This window comes from Hydra viridissima, unplaced genomic scaffold (genome assembly GCF_058129835.1).
Source record: "Hydra viridissima isolate aposymbiotic clone 2 unplaced genomic scaffold, HvirCarnegie_v1 scaffold_17, whole genome shotgun sequence".
In the NCBI taxonomy this organism is placed as follows: domain Eukaryota; kingdom Metazoa; phylum Cnidaria; class Hydrozoa; order Anthoathecata; family Hydridae; genus Hydra; species Hydra viridissima.
In genome coordinates this window covers 1,676,132-1,695,640 of record NW_028324316.1, presented here as the reverse complement: position 1 = coordinate 1,695,640, position 19,509 = coordinate 1,676,132, and the positions used below count along the sequence as shown (strand labels likewise).

The 19,509-nt window shown below is 28.0% G+C and overlaps 1 protein-coding gene across 2 annotated transcripts in view; it reads right to left on the bottom strand.

Annotated features, from left to right (window-relative positions):
* Positions 1-13,165: 13,165 nt before the first annotated feature.
* Positions 13,166-19,509, bottom strand: part of LOC145183757 (uncharacterized) — a 35,515-nt gene continuing 29,171 nt past the window's right edge. The window contains exons 18-23 of one of the 2 annotated variants that reach the window (XM_090074543.1): positions 17,538-17,579; positions 17,256-17,445; positions 16,687-16,881; positions 16,438-16,562; positions 14,013-14,105; positions 13,166-13,889 (exon numbers count right to left, since the gene is read on the bottom strand). In XM_090074543.1, coding sequence (XP_089930669.1) covers positions 13,721-13,889; positions 14,013-14,105; positions 16,438-16,562; positions 16,687-16,881; positions 17,256-17,445; positions 17,538-17,579 — 814 coding nt within the window. In that variant the 3' untranslated portion in view covers positions 13,166-13,720. The remainder of the gene's footprint in view (positions 13,890-14,012; positions 14,106-16,437; positions 16,563-16,686; positions 16,882-17,255; positions 17,446-17,537; positions 17,580-19,509) is intronic. The other variant, XM_090074544.1, reaches the window with a different exon arrangement.

The window sequence follows — 19,509 nt, the reverse complement described above, 5'->3', positions numbered from 1 at the left end:
TGGTCCAGTTATAAATAAAGTAAATTTTTTACTTGACCGGTCACCTAACGTATAGTTTTAAATAATTTATCCTTTAACGATTTGCTTCCGTGTTGACGAAGGAAAATTTAATGTATAAATAAATGCATTAACATATTTATAGTATGAAGCATAAAATCTTTTTACATATAGTTTATAAAAATTATGCTTTTTTAATGAATTATAGGCATATTTAAGTAACTTAGTAATAAAAAAATACTTAACAACAATTTTGTTAATAAAGTGAATATTAACTTTTAAATAGTAATAACAGTTATAATAACTGTAGAGGCCATCGCACTAACAAAGCGATGATTGCCAGATTTTAGCCGGCATCAGAAGATGAAGTAATTGCATAAAAATACTTTTTTAAAGATTTTACATAAAGAAATTATTTCATTAGTTAAAAAAAAAAAAAAAAAGAAGAAGAAGAAAGATCTACTTTAGAAGGACTAAATTTTTCCATTACATACTTTATTATTATTATTACTTTTTTTTTGGATTATTTTTCGTAACAAAAAACGTAACTACTTCGTTCTTCCGAATAAAAAGCCACTTTTCATCGAGAAAGATTTGTGCATTTTGGTTTATAAAAAAACAATTTTGCTCTACAAATGTTTTTCTAAATTATCACTACATAAAAGTATGACATCCTAATTTATTAAAATGAAATCTGTGTTTTAGGCAAAAATTACCCTGCCGCGGTGATCCTGTAGAAAAGAAAATTATTTTAAATTTCTTTACATTCCTCTGATCGGAAAAACAACTTGCATTTGAAGCATTGAAACACAAAGTGGCCTAACCTTCAAGTTTTTCTAATTACATTTTTTGTGATCCCCTCTAATACTCAAAAAGTATAATATCTAAAAGTTATTATGCAATAATTCTAGTACGAAAATATTTATTTACACATAATATTTATATATATAAAATAATTGATTATACATAATCGTTAATTATGCACAATCATCTGATTTATAGTTTCAGTTCAAAGCTTTTTTTTCTTTTCTCAGAACTACTTTTAACACATTTCAGCCTCATTTTATTGTTTATTAAACCTTGTGATCTCTGTTAACTTAACTGTCTTTAACACCGTGGTTATAATAAATATCTAACACATTTTATTTAAGCCCTAAAGGAAATTGTTCGAGGGAGAAGGGGGTTTAGAGAAACCTGCAGGCTGGCACGACTTCGTAAATATGCAAACCTGAGACTTGATATTTTTTTTATTTACATCTCCGGAATTACCTCCTTACTTCAATTAAGTATATAAACAATTACTGATTTAAAATTATTCTGACGGACTTCCTATGAAACTTTCATTCCAAACAAATTACAATGATAGTTACCATGTGAATTATCTTTCTTCTGTATTTATAAACATGTTGCTTAGAAAAACCATATTTGCAAACAAATGAAAGTATAGACCTGTATAAAAAGGTTGTGAAATACAAGTTATTTTGTACTTCTGCGAAGTTTCTAACTTTTAATTTTAGAATATTTTTTTAGTGCAAAGAAGGTTAATTAAGTATAAGAAAAATATCCTTGAATGATGATTGTTTTTTATGCTTACACTTCCGCTCGATTGACAGCTGAAATCACTCACTAATGTAATTTTTTAAAAAGTTAACAAAAACGAGAACATTTCTAAAAGCGGTTACAATTTTTTCTTAACAGCTACACTCATATTAACATGAGGCTCTTTAAAATAATGGGCTTCCGCATAGTCCTAAAGCAAATACATGTTTTCAGTGATGCATCTAATAGGGGGCTAAACAGATCTGTTCCCCTCTCTACTATTATCCCATTCCCAAACAAAAACAGTAAAAAGAATAAAAAAGAAGAAATACTTTTCGCTTTTAGCTGATTTGGAAGAAACTTTCTGATTTTACTCACATGGTGATATAAAACCTGTGTGCGTGTGGCTTTTTATGCCTAAATTTTAATTTTTCAAATATTTATGTTATTTTGCGTCTTATGGTACACTAAAACTCTTATTCATAGTATACTTATATTCGATAATAGTTTTAAAGTTAGTAATGGTTTTTTAGTTTGAAACTGTAAAATTTGCCCGGAGCCGTTTTTAAAGTGGGTTTACCACTGGCCACCCAAAAAACCAACCCTAGTTTCACAAAACATCGTCAGTACAAAAGTTTAGTGTTGGTGAAAAATATATGGTTGTATTTTTAATTAAAATAATCTTAATAGTTTGAAAAAACTGTAGATTAGAATGTAAAAGTAGACCAGAATAAATTATAAAGCTAGTAAAATATTCATTATGTTGTCGTTTTAGCATTAAAAAATATTCATAAATATAATTTTTCTAAAAATTTACGGAAAAATTTATTTTCAAAAGCAAAACATTACCAGTCTGGTTTTTGTTATAAAAAGTAATTTAGAAACATTTTTAGGTTTTTTATAAATGCTAAAAATTCTTTCCAACGTCTCAAACACAAAGTAATATATTGGCTATTTGTTGTATATTTTTGTACTTTCAACTTCAAGTTAGAGCACTTTCCATTGTTTTTGAGATCTATGTTTTTATACGATTCTTAATCAGCATAAAAATCTCTATCAAAATTAATCATAAAATGGGGGGTGGGGTGGGGTGGGGGGGAAGTCGAGTAGCGCCGCACAGAGCGGCAAAAATTACCTAACTATTAAATATATGTGCATTAGACATATACTACACATCAAAATTAGGGGTTTTTGGGGTCAAGGATTCAAATTAGGAACTTAAAATTATTTTCACATGCACTAATTACCCGTGTAACGCACATGTACGCGTTAAAACGCGCGTTAGCGGACTTTAAAATTCTAAATACTTTTTTTAGTAATAAATTTAGCTTCCTTGATCAAAAATATAACAATATTATATTAATACACAAACGCTCGGGTGCGTGTTAAACGCACGCGAACTTGCTAAACGCGCGCAGACCCGTTGTAAAGCGCGTTAAGAATCTTAACGCAAAAAAAAAAATAAACATTTTATAATGCAAAGATAAAAAAATCAGAATATTAAAATCTTTTCACAATTTGAATTACTAACCAGTTCAATACTTCAGTACTAATTTTTAATACCAGAATAGATTTTTATATAGTTTTATCAAATGCAACACCGCCCCTCCGTTTTCGATTTAAAAACAGTTTTCGAAAGTTTATGAGTTATTACACAAACTCCGAAAACTATTTTTAAATCAAAAACTGAGGGGCGGGTGTTGCATTTGACAAAACTATGCATGAATCTATTTAAATTATATCCTAAAGGAGCAGATGGTTGCAGTAAATACTTCAGGGTTTATTTGGCTATGGTTTTGTTTCGTGAAATGGCTATGGTTTTGTTTCGTGAAAATTGAACGTGGAACAATCTGGAACTTTTTTTTGGCTGGCACTTAAGTTTAAAATTGTGCATTAAAATTTTAATTTTCAAAAGATTTATCTAAAAATAAATGTTTTTTATATCTAAAAAAAAAGCAAATAAATTTTTAATATCTAAGCACTCAGTACTTTAACAAAAAAAAAGCTTTGTAAGGAGGTGGAAAATAAGGTTGCTTTCAAGATAAACATACCTTAAATTTTCATAATTTTTTCAAAAACTGAATTGTACTAGGACTTTAAATACTTAAAATCTTCAGAGACCAAACCTTTAATTCGTTTTTTTCTCTATAAAAATTTATCACAAACTCAGAATTCAGCACTGAACAACAGAGTAGTAATTAACACTACGACAAATTACCTTGTGCGTTTTAAAAGTTTTGTTCTGTAAAAATATGATTTATCTTTATCTTTGATTTGTGCCGGGTGTTCAAAAATCAATTAAATGACAGATAATTAAAGCACATATGCTGAATGAAACCGAACTCCCAAAACAAAGTACCCGGAGCCGAACTAAGATTCTTTCCCCATCTATAACGTAAGTGAAATCATTTTTAAAAGCATAGTCATAATAACAGATAGTCTGGCCAGTTAAGCCGTATTCACAAATTTCCATTATTTTCAAACAATAGAAATTAAAATTTTGAATTTGTGTTGAAAATAGTTAATTTATTGTGCCCAGTCTACTAACTTGTTCACAAAAATCTAAAAAATGGCAAGCTTTGGAGAGGAACAGTCCATTGATTCTCTTACATTAGATTTAAAATCAGACGTTTTTTTTGAAAAAAGTAAGTTTCTTAATGATGTCAATGCATTTCTTACAGAAATTGAGAATGGAAGCGTTTCAAACAACTTTAACTTCCAGCAGTGTGTGAAAAAATGCAAATCAGAGGAAGGACTCAAACGCTACATTACAGCTCATCACTCTAAGATTGACTCTTCAACACTGCAAACAAATGCAACAACTGATATTAAGCGTGCGTGCACTGCAGACGAGTTCATAAAAAAAAGCATAAAACTTGTAGAAATGATCTTAGCTACTCTTTATATATTAGAGAAAAACTTTCAAGGTACAGTTTCTCAGAAGATGACTCAAAGCATTCATTCGATCTAATAAAGGAAGTTATTGAAAATTTTAATGGTGATGCAGAAGTTTTTTATCCACAATTTTAGAAAATTGCTGGTCAGAAAGGTTTTATGAAAAATCGCACAGATAAAACCTCAACTTTTGTAGGATATGACCTTGCAAATCACATTTGGTCTCACTTGACTAAGTCTAAAAATGTCATCTCAGTTTTAGTTATTGATGATGAAATTAAGTTTACAGATAAAGAAAAAAATTTAATTGAATATTTGGGTGGGTATGTATTTAGTACTTTTTATCGAAAGATATGTTATTCAAAAAGTTGGCCTACTAGATTTTGTCAAGAAACATTCTTAATTCTGTTGGCTGGAAAAATTGTAGAAAATGATTCTAATTACTTTGACGAGTATAATCATGATGTTAATAAAAAATTTACTATTTTAGAAAATCGAGGCTGTCTTTGGTCTATATCATCTGATGCTTTGTCACTATTTAAAATAACAAAAATAGCATTCAGAAAATCAACAAAAATGTAAAGTAAAAAATTGACTCCAGCAAGATGATTGCAGAGTTGCTTCAAGATGTTGGGGTTTAATCTCACTTCACAAAAATTTGCAATATTTCTTCTACCAAAGTATCTGAAGAAATGTTTCTCAATCTTCTAGACCATCTTTTAACTTTTTATATTCATGTTCGCTCATTTTCCTATTCAAAGGACCTTGTAAACTTGCATAAAATCAAGTCTAAGTACAAAAGAACAAATTCGTTAAGAAAAGAAATCAAGAAAGGAACTTTGAACTTCACTGAATAGTTTAGATAAAAAATAGACATTAGAAAAGGTTATTTTCATTGCCACAAATGTCATTAAACACATATTCTTGCATTGGAACTATATTGCAGCGTGATAAAAAGATGCAATGATTAACAGTGAAAACCAAATAAAGCTAAGTAAGTATTGTGAGCCACAAAATACAATATTAAATATCAAACTTTAATCAAATATATAAAGTCACTACAATAACGACAACAAAGTAAGTTAAAAACGCAAGGAAGAAACATAATTAATAAATACAGTTCACTGAAGCGTTAAATCATCAAGGAAGGTTAATGACGTCTTTAGATGAGAGGTTTTAATATATATAACAGTAAGTTTTCATTTTAAGTATCAAATGCTTTAAACAAGTAGTTTAATAGTTATTTACTTTTATTAATTCATTAAAATTATCAAAACAACTTTGAAATAAATAATGTTAAGAATTTCATTTTAGCCTCTCCTTTCTTTGTATCATAATTTAAACATAAGAGGTCACTTTTCAGCCTCCTAGAGAATTTTAAAGGTTAACAATGTAACTTTTGGTGCCCCAATTACCACTTACCTCTAGTTTCCACAAACAAATTACTCTAATTGTCACATATCATGCACAGTGTAAGACATGGTGGCAACAAGAAACTAAGTCAAAAAATCTTTTCATCTCACTATTCTCACTTTCATCTCGCTATATTTCTTAATAAAAAATAGTATTCAAGACTTGGGAACCCTTCTTGCAAACAATAAGGACAAATGTATATATATATATATATATATGTATATATATATATATATATATATATATATATATATATATATATATATATATATATATATATATATATATATATATATATGTATATATGTATATATAGACACACACAAAATTATTTTATACAAATAATGCCTGTGTAAGGTTTGTGGCTATGAAAGTAGCTGTTTCTTTGTGGCTATGAAAATAGCTGTATCAAGACTATTATTTCCTATAATTGGTTTGAAAGTAAACTGGTTTCTTATCGTATTGTCATTATAGCCAATATCATGTAAAGATGGGTTATCTTTTCTTCTTCCAATTGCTCGCTGTTGGCCAAAATAATTTTCTAATGAATCTTGACATAGCTGTTCATTTAAAACATATTGGACACCCATATTTAAAAGATATTTAATTAAATCAATAACTGAGTGAACAGTAATATTATTCTCTTCATATAGTTGCCAAGATAAAAACATATTTCCTCGATCAGCCTCAGTGAAATTTCCAGGTCTTTGATCTATAGAAAATTTCCAATCTTCAAAACAATTTAAAATGACTTTAGTCAACCATATTAGTCTTTCATCATTCATCAAATAATAATTACACAATCAAAAAAGTCATTTAACATCTGACAATAATCAGCAGTTCTAGAGGCTTCAGCATGACCAAATGCCTTTAAAGCAGTGCTAACAGATGAACTAAGTACTTGAGCTGCTAATCTTACATTCATTTTGGAAAATGGGTTTAACCTAATGTGTTCTAAGGAGAGATTTGGCCAAGTGTGAAGGCCACAGTTTAGATCTTCATAAAATAATTCAGATGTGATTCCAAAAAATCTGATTACCTGTATGATTATCAGTATTCCACATATATCTTCCTTTACCTGATGCAGAATGAAAATGGCAATATTGAGCAGTCTTTATCAAATGTAGAGGATCAGCTATAAAATATAAATAACGATCATCATCAGCAAATTTATTTTTGATGCGATAGGTAAATTTAATGTTTTTGTTAACATCTTGTTCTTCCATCATATGAAAATGCATGGTAAAAAATTTGAAATTGCATGAGGCACCATCACTTGTTGTAGCAATTACTTTAAGATTTTATGAAAGCTCTAAAATACTGACAGCCTTCCAAAATAAGGGGAATAATTGAATAGCTTGGATGTTTGAAGTAGCAAAGTTTGCAAAACTATATTTAAAAGGGTTTACAATACCTCCTACAAGAAAAACAAGGATACGTCTTGCAATTTTATCAACATTGTTAAGAGTTGCATAGTTAATATTAGTGTCACCAAAATGAACAAATCTAATAAGATCATCAGAATACTTATCCCAAACCAAATTTTCCTGAATTTTTACTTCATCAAATAAAAGAGTGATAACCCGTTCTTGCTCAGAAAAATTCTTTACTTTTAAACTTAATTTATTGACAATTTCATGGTTAAATCCTCTTTGTGGTCGAGTATAGTTTTTGTAGTCTCTTAAATGCTTTTGACTTGGTAAAATTACAAATCCAGAATATGTTTTTTTCATTAAAATGAATTTCCTTATAAGCTGCAACAAGACCTAAACAATAGCGAATAATCATTGGGAGATAACAAATTCCCTGTTTTGAAGTATTTAAGTATTTGTGCTGCTCATCCCAAAATAGCTTCATAAATGGAGTGACTGTCCTATTAGTTTTTGATATGATTGAAACCAAGTCTTTGTGTAGGTCATCACTGACAAGATGAGAGGATTTACTTCATTCCTTTTGCATTTCTTTTATGTTCTCTTTTAGCAATTTATTTTCTAAACGATAAGTTTTTAGGGTTAATTTTACACGTTCTGGTGCAGTTTTAGAAATTGGAGCTCTAAGTTTAGCTGGAATAAGTAATTTATCACTATTTTTTTAAAAATATATTTTTTCTTGAGACTGAAGACATTGGCATGCCTTAAAAATTTCATTCTTAGTAATAATAGCTTTGCATGAAAGAGATCGGATACGTTCTGTTTGATTTAAAGGTAAAGAATAACTATTAAATAATTCAAACTTTTTAGGTTGAATGAAGAAGATATCCATAAGAACTAATTTATTTGTAATACCAGGGCATACCATATATGATAACAAAATTTAAATAAGGTTAGAAATAGTTGTATTAAACATTGATCTTTTTAAATGCAAGTATATTTCATGATTATCTGGTAGAAGCCAAAAAAATATACGAATAGTAAATGAGAAGCTATTATAATGTAAATTTCGGAACAGCATGAACATCATCCATCTTACTCAATTTTAAAAAAGTTTCACTAGCATTTATGTCCCAGTCAGGTTTTTGAAAACTAATACATTTAACCAATTCCTTAAAAGACTTATATGACTTAATATTAACTGCTTCATCTGATATGGAAGGAAAAGCTGATCTCTTTAGGGATATAGAAGAAGCTGGGCGCTACTGCAGTTTCTCCCCCCCCCCCCTTTTTTTTTTTTTATGATTGATTATAATAAAAAACATAGACCTAAAAATCAACGCTAAGTGCACTAATTCGAAGTCAAAGTTGTAAAATAGGGTTCATTATCGAAATTGCAAATTTCGAAAATTTTCGATTAAAACGGTACCGAAATACTTCTTTCTTTTCGAAATCTATAAAAACTTATGAAAATAATTGAACTAGCCAAATTAATTTCGAAAATAAAAAAGGAATTTCGAAATGTGAAATTAATTTCGAAATAAAAAAATGTACTTCGAAAAGTGAAATTAATTTCGAAAGAAAAAACGGAATTTCGAAATGTGAAATTAACTTCGAAAAAAAAAGTGTATTTCGAAAAGTGAAATTAATTTCGAAAGAAAAAACAGAATTTCGAAATGTGAAATTAACTTCGAAAAAAAAAAGTGTATTTCGAAAAGTAAAATTAATTTCGAAAGAAAAAACAGAATTTCGAAATGTGAAATTAACTTCGAAAAAAAAAAGTGTATTTCGAAAACTGATTTTAATTTCGAAAGAAAAAACAAAATTTCGAAATGTGAAATTATTTTCCAAAGAAAAAAAAGAATTTCGAAAAGTGAAATTAATTACAAGAAGAAAAAAAAAGAATTTTGGAAAGTTAAATTTATTCCAAAAAGTAATTTTAATACCTTATATTTTATTTGCATAATAATATTAAAATAACCGGGTTCCTAAATAATTTACCACGGGGTTTTTCGGCAAGTATACCTTTTATTATTATTATTATTATATATATATATATATATATATATATATATATATATATATATATATACATATATATATATATATATACATACATATATATATATATATATATATATATATATATATATATATATATATATATATATATATATATATATATATATATATATATATATATATGGCAAAATAATACTATCTTGGTAAATTTAAGGTGGCACACAACTGAAAACAAGTTGTTTTTTTTAGTAATCAAAATTATGATTTTTTTTTTTTGATGAGAATAAATTTATATTAAAATGAAATAAAAAACAGCTAATTTTTTTTTTTAATTTTACTATCCATAATGGCCAAAAATGTGTTGTAAAACACGTGTTTTTAGTAAATCTTTAAAACCTAATAACTTGATTTTGCCTCAACAACTCGAACTAAAATTTTTAGTTATGTAACAAAAAGATTGCTAAGGTATAAATATAATTGTTTGAAATCGCTGTAAATCTCATCTAAATAATCCCAAGAGAGTAATTAGCCGTTTACATTGCAACAATGGTTTCATATACGTGCGTTACAGGCCTTAAAGGAATTGCATACTATAACTTTTAAATTATATCATTTAGGAAAAGCGCACGAACTTTTATGTAAATTCTATAAAATTTTATAAAGTTCTATAAAGTTCTATAAAAATTCTAAATCTAAAGTTTAAACTTACGTTATGCAAATTTAAAATTAAAGTGTTTAAACTGGTGTTGTTATCGACTAAGACTAAATCGACTAAAAGTCGAAATTAGTCGACTTTGAAAAATCTAAGAGTCGATGTAATCGACTTTGGATTTTCTACTAATCGACTAAAAGTCGATTTAGTTAAATAGTAGTACTTATACATGTATTTCTAATATCTTTTTATTTGATTGAACATTATAAATCTTTTTAATTTTATTTTGTTAACAAAAGCAAATATGACTGTTGAATAGAATGTAGTTTTTTCAGAGCCGGAATAAAATATTTACTCCCTTTCTTTTCATATTAAATTGAAAATTAAAATATAGCATCTCCCTCCATCATATTAATTATTGAATGAAGATGCTTTTAAGCATCTTCATTCAATAATTAATAAGTAAAAATTTGAATAGTAAAAATTTTAAAAATTCTACGTTCAAAATTTACAATTTAAATTGTAAACAAAAACACTTTAGTAGCTTTTGCTATAGGTAGGTTTTATTCACTTTAAGAGGGCTAATATTTTATATGAAACATTTCACCGTGTAGAGGTAAGTGGTCATTCGCAAATTATGTCACGCAAAAAACTTTTCAGATCCCCCTTCTCCCTTTTCCGCAAAATGTCACAAAATATCAAACCCCTATCTTATCCTGAGCGTTTTAATCCCTGTAAAAGAACCTTTGGGGTTCTAATCCCAGCAAAAATATTTCGAAGCAAATTTTAGAATTTCGAAGGTAAAAAATCGTTTCGGTATTATTTTCAGAATTTCGAAATCGCAAAAACATTTCGAAGCAAATTTTAGAATTTCGAAGGTAAAAAATCGTTTCGGTATTATTTTCAGAATTTCGAAATCGCAAAAACATTTCGAAGCAAATTTTAGAATTTCGAAGGTAAAAAATCGTTTCGGTAATATTTTTAGAATTTCGAAATCGCAAAAATATTTCGAAACAAATTTGACAATTTCGAAATGAAAAAATCGTTTCGATGCAAAATTAATTAGTTTGAAATTATTTCGAACTTACCGAAACAAAAATAGAGTTTCGAAAACTTTTTTTTTTTATCGAAAATTCAACTTTTGCTTCCGTGAAGAACCTTATTGTAAAAAATCCCACTAAAAACCCTAAAATTCGCCTTTTTTTTTTCAAAACGCTTTAATTTTTAACGAAAATTAATTACTGTTACATTGCGCAATAAACAGACCTGATTTCCATCAGCCTTCGCCTTATTATTTTAAAGTATTTTAACGAAAGTGTTATAACAAAATGAAATTAATGGAATATTTCAAATAAAGGTTGAACGCAGAATGTGAGAATGTAGACAAATTGATGAATAATTATTATTGTATCGTACGCTGGTTTTTTTTATTAAAAAAAAACGATTTGAAGGTTACATTTTCTAAATTTAACATGTGATAAAACAATTATGAACTAAGTTTCAAAAGGTCTTTTAGGAAAAAAACTGTTGAACTCTTTTTTAAAATTTATTACAAAATTACATTACTTGTAATATAGTTTATTCTCTCATAAATCTAAAAAACGGCTATTTTCATTGCCACAAAAAATTGTTAAATGACTTTAACGACTTTAACGACTTTTTTAACGTAAAAACCATGCTATTAATGTTTGCTTTTGTCAGCAAAAAGATCATTAACTTATTATTTTCAAAATGGCGAATATTAGGGTTTTTAGTGGGATTTTTTACAACTTTGACTTCGAATTAGAGCACTTTGCGTTAATTTTTAGGTCTATGTTTTTATATTTTTCTGTCATAAAATTTTCTATCATAATCAATCATAAAAAAAAAAAGAGGGGGGGGGGGGGGGGGAGAGAAACTGCATTAGCGCCAGAAGCTGATCCTTGTGTTTTGGAAATAAACAACAAGAAGGGCATTGCAATGAAAAGCTTTTAACTGGAAGCTTTAATCTAGGTAGTGAACCAGGCTTGAGAGTAGTTTTATTTGGATTGACAGTTAACATGTTAGCCTCGTAATGCTTTTCGCAAATAAACAATACTTTAGGCTTTCATCAATTACTCTATCTTTAATTATAATGTGTATAAGTTTTTTTCTCCATTCTTTGTTGAAATCATCATCGGTGGATGGTATCTTAAAAAGTGAAACACCCTTATTTCTTCGAGAAGTACCACAGCCTAAAATGGAACAATTAGCACCAGGCATTTGCAAAAACCAAGGATAAATCAACAATCTTCTTGTAAATATTATTCATAAACGCGTCTTTGTTTACAGTGTGCACTAGTTAGTAAACTGGGTTCTAAAAAAACTCTAACAATACGCTTATTGTTTATATTATAAGTTAAACAAAAGCACTCTTCAACTGGCCAGACTTAGTATTTTATGAGTATGGTTTTATTTCATTTTTTATTAACAAAGGAGAAGCAACATTCCAAGAGGATTTTCTCTTGTTTGCTAAAAAAATGTTCGCTTTTGTTGTTTTGGACCATTAAATTTCAATAAATTGCTTAAAGGTTATTTTTACAAATTAACTGTTCATTATTCTCGACTCATTCACCCAAATATATAGTTCATATTTGGGTGTAATTGCTTCTATTACCTTATATATTATATATACTGTAATAGAAACAAATACGCGATGTTATTTAAATAGAAAATATATGCTACTGAATATGCTACTGCTGAGAAATTAACTACTGTTTCAAACAATAACTGCTATTCCGAGAAGAAAGCTCTGTAGATTTGCAAATTTACTGAGAAAAATGGAATTCTCAGTTATATAATATGAAGACTAAATAAACTTTAAATAGGTATCAATGGCCTCATCTTTCAAAAAACGCATTAAAAAAAAAATTTGCGTTCCATGGTGCCATATACCAGACAAGACTCTCTGACATTGTTAGCTTTGGAAAAAGAACATTGATTTTGATGAGTTCGTGAAAAAATCAAACAAAATTATGGCAGTCTAAAACAACCATAATAGAATTTCCTAAAGTGACAAAAGCAGCTCTTTTTTGGCTAAATTCAGAATTTATCAAGGGTATGAGTTGAGAATTAACTTGAAAAATGAGTTGAAAATTATTTGAAACATAAGTTGAAAAACTGCTTTTTTGAAAAGAATTGGATTTATTATGACAAAGTTATTCTAATTCTGAAAAGGAAAATTTATTAACAAAAAGTAAAAACAGATATAAAAAAAGATGATCTCATTAAATTCGTAAGAGACAACAACAACAAAAAGTTTTACATTGTTGCTATTTATTGTAAATAAAATGTTAAAAAAATTTCCCGAAATTTACAATACAAAAATTAGAAATTGTTAAATACTGCTCCGATAAACTTAAATAAATAATTGGGCTAACATTTTTAGAGTTGCCAATGTAGCAAATACAAGCTGATAATTTACCATGAGATCAGACACAGTATCTAATTATGTAAATTAGAGGTCGACCAGCCGTCCACAGTTTGCCGACACTTGTGTAAACAAACACCAAAAAATAAAAAGCCAAAAAAAAAAAACAACCAAATAAAACTGTAAAAAGTGATAAAAATAAACATGTAAAAAGAGCAGAAAAATAAAAAATATAGAGAAGCTGTAAGCTTATTAAAATAAATTCATTTGAGCTTGTGTAAATTACTTAGTCTGTTAGCACGACAAAAAATTGCAAACAAAATACCAGAAAAGGTCATTTATCAAAGAAAAAATTCTATTGGATTGAAAGTTAAATAAAAAAAAATCCAAATTTCATGAAATAAATAAATACGTTAAGTATATAAAAAAAAATGTACAGTAAATTTAAATACTTAGACCATTAACCATTTTGGTTAGCGGTGATTCTGAAAGTCCAGCTGAAAGAAGCTTGTTAAGAAGTTGTTTTAAGAGATAAACGCTTGTAAATCCATGGGGAGGACTCAAGTAATACTTCTCCACATAAACTTCGTACTTTTGCATTAAGGATATCAATCTAAAGCATATTTCAAAGTTTGACATGAAAGTTTCAACTTTTGTAAATTGCAATTACATTTCTCATAAAACTGCAGATTGAAAGAGAAAATTCAAAAAGTAGAACTATTTTTATGTGTCTTACTTGTTCGTATTGTCACTTCGCTGCGTTAGTGGAAGGTTGGTTACATCAGGTAAGTCAACTTTTGTTGCAGCATTTAGTATACAGAAAAGAAACCTTAAAAATGTAACAAACATTCGTCAGTATATAGAATATCTACTACTTTCAAAAACACAGGTGCATTTTTCAAGAACTGAATTGTACTAGGACTATAAACATAAAAAATCTTCAGAAACCCCTAATTTGTTTTTTTTTTCTCTACAAAAATTTATCACAAACTCAGAATTCAGCACTGAACAACGGAGTAGTAATTAACACTGTGACAGTTAACCTTGTGCATTTTAAAAGTTTTATTCTGTAAAAACATGATTTATCTTTCATTTATCTTTAACTTATGCCGGGTGCATCTATCAGGTAAAGAAACTGAAAATTGGTTCTCTAACGTTTAACACAAAAAGCACAACACAATAAGCGCAACACAATCGGAATCATAATATAAAATTATCTTATATTAAGTTCACTTTCCTAGGCATAACAGGTACAGCAATGTCTTACCAAAGTAAAACGTGTCCTATTGGATTTGAAGAAATTCATTTTTCGTTATCGTTAAAGTCACAATAAACTTTGAAATGACTCTTACTTGACGAAAAATAAGTCCGCTTCGCACTGATAATATTTTTAAGATATCTGACACAGTCAATTTAATAAAGCTTTTTAAAAACAGCAACAGTTAATCATTGATATAGCGATTACAAAAACTAGGTACTTTGAGAAATAAAATCAATTACAAAAGCAGCACGCCCATCTTTTTAAATTTAATTTTGTCAATATGTTTTTGTATTAACTGTTAGCTGAAACTCGAAGTTAACAACGTATAAAATTAGTAAATTTTAAAAAATTAGTTAAAGAGAAATGTTTTTATAAAAAAATTTAGCAGTCATTTAGGATTATATCATTAATTTTTATTTATACATATAGCAACGGAGACTTTACTTTCACTATATCAATCCCGCGACATTAATGATCTTTATTATCTCATGATTTGAAGCTTCCACAAATCAAGCGTTGTGAAAGGCGAAGTCTTATGATTCGCAAATGTGTTTACACTAAAATACATTTAAACTGAATATAATTTGCTTTCATTTCTAACCAACTCATTCTTTAGATGACTGCTTGCCAGAAGTTTCTTTATTATAGATACTAGTTTTTCTAAACCTGTCTTGAAAAATTTCAGCTACTTAACAGTAGAGGAGTTGCTCCAGTAGCATGTTTGGTTGCGGTCCGTAAATGTGAAAGCAACAATATTTTTATTTCTGATAAGATCGAACTTTAACGCAGTAGTAGCTTCATCTATTATCTCCTTTTTTAATAACATCTTCAACACGCTCTATAGTTTTTAATAAAATAACTAGAAAGGTAGCAACTGATAGAAAGTAAAAGTTGGATTATCTGAATAAAAAAAGGTGAGAAAATTCTAGATATTGAATGCAATGAACTTGAAGAAATGAAGTTGACAAAGATTTACTTAGATGTTTTAGAAAACATTAATCATAATCAGTGAAAAACTAAGTAAAAGTAAGTAAAAATGTATTTTCAAGGTTCTTTTCTAAGTCTAAACATTTTCCAGATATTTCAAAGTATCATGAATAACTAACCAAACACTCTGTATATGATTACTTTTTTTATGATACTTTGAAAAAAATAAAATCCAAATACTCCAATTTTTTTTGGGAAATTAATGCATACTTATTCTCAAATATTAGTATAGAATATAAAAAAAATGATCGCAAAGAGCTTTTAACAATAATAACATACAATCACAAAAACTTTGTGCCTGCTTTTAAGACAAATTTAATCAGATTTTAATAAGGAGTATAAAATCACTTCTGGTAGAAGGCAGAGAGAACTGTACTTCAATTTGGCCAAATAATCAATCTAATTAGGCTAACAGCTGGAGTTAACGTTCTCACGTGTAAAAACATCGATCAATCTTATTACGTATACTAGCTTAAGGAAATTAATTCTTAAAATTAATTTAACTTTTTGTTTAGCAAAAACTTTTTTGGCTAAAAAGCACCTGTTGATAATACCAAACCTTTCTTTTCAACATCAACCTGCACTATGAAGCATCACTCTGATAATCTCTTCTAGCTCAACCTAGTGATATGCATTAAGCAAATAGCTTTGCAGCTTGATGAGAAATGCATTTCCTCACAAAAGCTAATAACATGCTAAATGTACCAGAGTAAAGCCTGATTGAAGGGTTTTTGGCTAGAGTGCAGTAAAGAAAAAACTGTTTTGGTAAAAAACAGGAAATTTTCTCTTTTGAAGTTTGCACAAAGTTTTAGTGATCATACGTTATATTCAAATAAAAATGATAAAGTAATAAGTATGTGAAAAAATACAAAATAGTAAAAAAACAATGCTTTCAATATATAAATTTGTAAACCTGCAAACAAAATAAACAAGATCGCAGAGCATAACTGTTTCATCTACAACCATGTTAGAAAGAGCCGAATTTAATTGAACATTCTTTATATATTTCTTCATTTTGGAAACAGACTTACATAGCACCTAGAAAACAAAAAACAACTGCCTTTAGTAAAAAATTTTTATACAATAATTTCTATAAATCAAGCAAGTTTTGCAACATTTCATTTACATTAAATCCAGAAAATTTTTTTAAAAAAATTTATACCTGTAAATTATCAGCATCAAAGGAAATGCAGCTTATCTTGGTTGATTCTAGAAATTCATCAATTAATGATTTGGATTCAGCTGAATGTTTAAACATTGAAAAAGTCTTTCCTATTAGCATGTATAACTGACCAACACCGTCAGCATTGTCACCATATATTAGGTTATCAATAACACAAGAGAAATGATCTTCATCCTTTAATTTTATCCAAGAAGAAAAATTTTAAAACAACTTTAAAACAAATAAAAGCAATTACAAATAAAGAGAACAATCAAGCACTTTAAATACCATTTTGAAGAATATTATTCATACAATGCAATCCAGAGAGAAAATCTCTGAGGTTTTAAACTTCTTTCATTAAAAGAAAGTTATTTGAGTGAACTTAAACAACTGAAAAGAATTAACACTTAAGTATTTGATTGATTACTTTTTACTGAACTGCTACACAAAATGTTGTAAATATATCAAAAGAATCTGCATGAAACAAAAGAATTAGTATGTTATGCAACATCATAACCATAACAAAAGAATCCATACTATATGTCATATAATAAATAAAAGATACTCACTATATCAGATGTTAGATTATTCCAAGACAGAGATGCAGTAACCAACAAAGTAGGGAAGCATGAAGTTAGACTGCATATCTTTTTATTCTTCAGGGAAAGTTTTACAAACATTCCAACATAATCAGAGGAACTGTGTTTGCGAAGCAAATGTTGAACTTTTGTTAAAATAGATGAACTGTCAGGAAATAACCTAAAGTTGGAAGAAAAAATTAAGATATTATTAAGATCAACTTCAAAAATTAAGACTTTTAAATACAGCTTTTTAAAATATCAAAGACTTACGTAGTCATCAACTCATCATTAATGCACAAACTTTGTTGGAAGCTATCACAAAAAAAAAAAAAAAAAATTGCACAAAAAGCTATTTGGGAAAATGAATTTAAGTATTTTAAGTAAATCAACAAGTAACTTTTGTTTTGTACACAACTTAAATATCATAACTCATTGAATTATGGATAAAAAACATACACTTCATATCATGTTGATAAACTCTTGGAACAAATCAATTCTAACAACGTTTATTACACAACACAACTTCTGTTAAAAGGCCAAAATTGTATGTTAAGATAAAAAGAAATTAAATTAATGTAAAGTCTTTAGGTATTTGACAGTTAGTGTTAGCTATAATCTTTTTAACTCCATACATACACAGGATGGCTAATAATATGATAATTGCCAGTTTATCAAATACAACACCAGTATATCTATATTTACAATATTTATTATAAATATATTTTATATTTAACCTAAAAAGATGATTTCTTTTTAACAGCTGTGCGTAATAGTTAAGGAGGAGAATTCTTGCAATAAGCATTTTTTTTTCCTGTGTGTAGACATGTCGAGCAGCTTCAGTAATTGCCTGTATACACCTCCTTAATGATTATATCATCACAATTACATCAAATATTGTATCATTTTTGAGGTTTTTTAAGTTAGCAGTTATAATGTATAGTTGACACAATTCTCAATAATATGGCACATGAACCAATCAGAAATTGGCTTTCTTTATTTTTTCATTTCTGCTCAAATCTGAATTTTGACAGGCGGCATACCAACACTATACATTTCAAAATGGCAATAGTTAGCAAGCCACATTTATACAGTGTTTCTAAAATCATAAGATTGTTGGTTGAAAATAAGTGCTCTTTTGAATATTACTTACCAATAATTTAAAAAAAAGAAAAAAGTATGATAAATTTTTTTACTGTCAACTAAAGTTTATTTGAATTCCATCAATACCATTCAGCGTTACACAATCCTCAGGTTTGTCCCTGAACCAAACACAAATTAGGGAATATTCCTCAAATAATTTATTTAAATTAATTACTAATTTATCACAGTGATTTTTTTTTTTAATGCTTAAAATAAACCTGTACACAAAATAAATTTGAAAGTAGAAAAACAACTAAAAAAGTACTCCTCAATTTGTATTTCGAACCAAGTTATAATTTTAATACAATAATATAAGAAGATCAAACATTTAAAAAAAAATTAACTATTCCTGTGGGAATCTAATAAAATTTTGAGCTTTTGTTTTAATGGTACCCATAAGCTTGCGCACAGAATAAGAATCAAAACTATTTGATGCTTTTTTAAATGATATTTTAATATCTTTAATGTTTCTGCAAAATTTTTTTGCTTTTTTCATTTTTCTTTTAATAATAGCCCAGTACTTTTCAATAACTCTCAATTCTGGGCAGTTTGGAAGATTTTCTGTTTTAGGCACACATTTCACATTATTCTTTTTATACCATTCCATAGCTAGTTTACAATAATGAATTCAAGCTAAATCAGGCCAGAACACAAGTCTCTTACTGTGTGATTTAATGAGAGGTAAAAGGCATTTTTGTAAACATTCTTTAGCATATATTTAACCAGAAAGTGTGGACTGAGAAATATAAGGTGCTGATTTTTTGCCACAACTACAAATAGCTTGCCAAATCAAAGCTTTTTTAGCGAACTTGTCATGCTTTGTGTATTTAAATTACTTATCTGCTTTTCCTTCTATATTTGGCAATATAATAAACAGCACCAGGAATTTTTTGATGATCGTACTTGATATAAGTTTCATTGCCTTCAATAATACAGAAATTTCTGCTGCAGGTTCTTGCACTTTTTTGTTGAGTTTCAGAATGGTTGGGCACTTTTTGTGCTTTGAAAGAATGAAAACCACGTTTGTTTCTAACTTTTGCAACAAAACTATGAAAAAATCCATATATTTTTGCGTGTTCCCTTAGTGAAAGGCTTGGGTTAT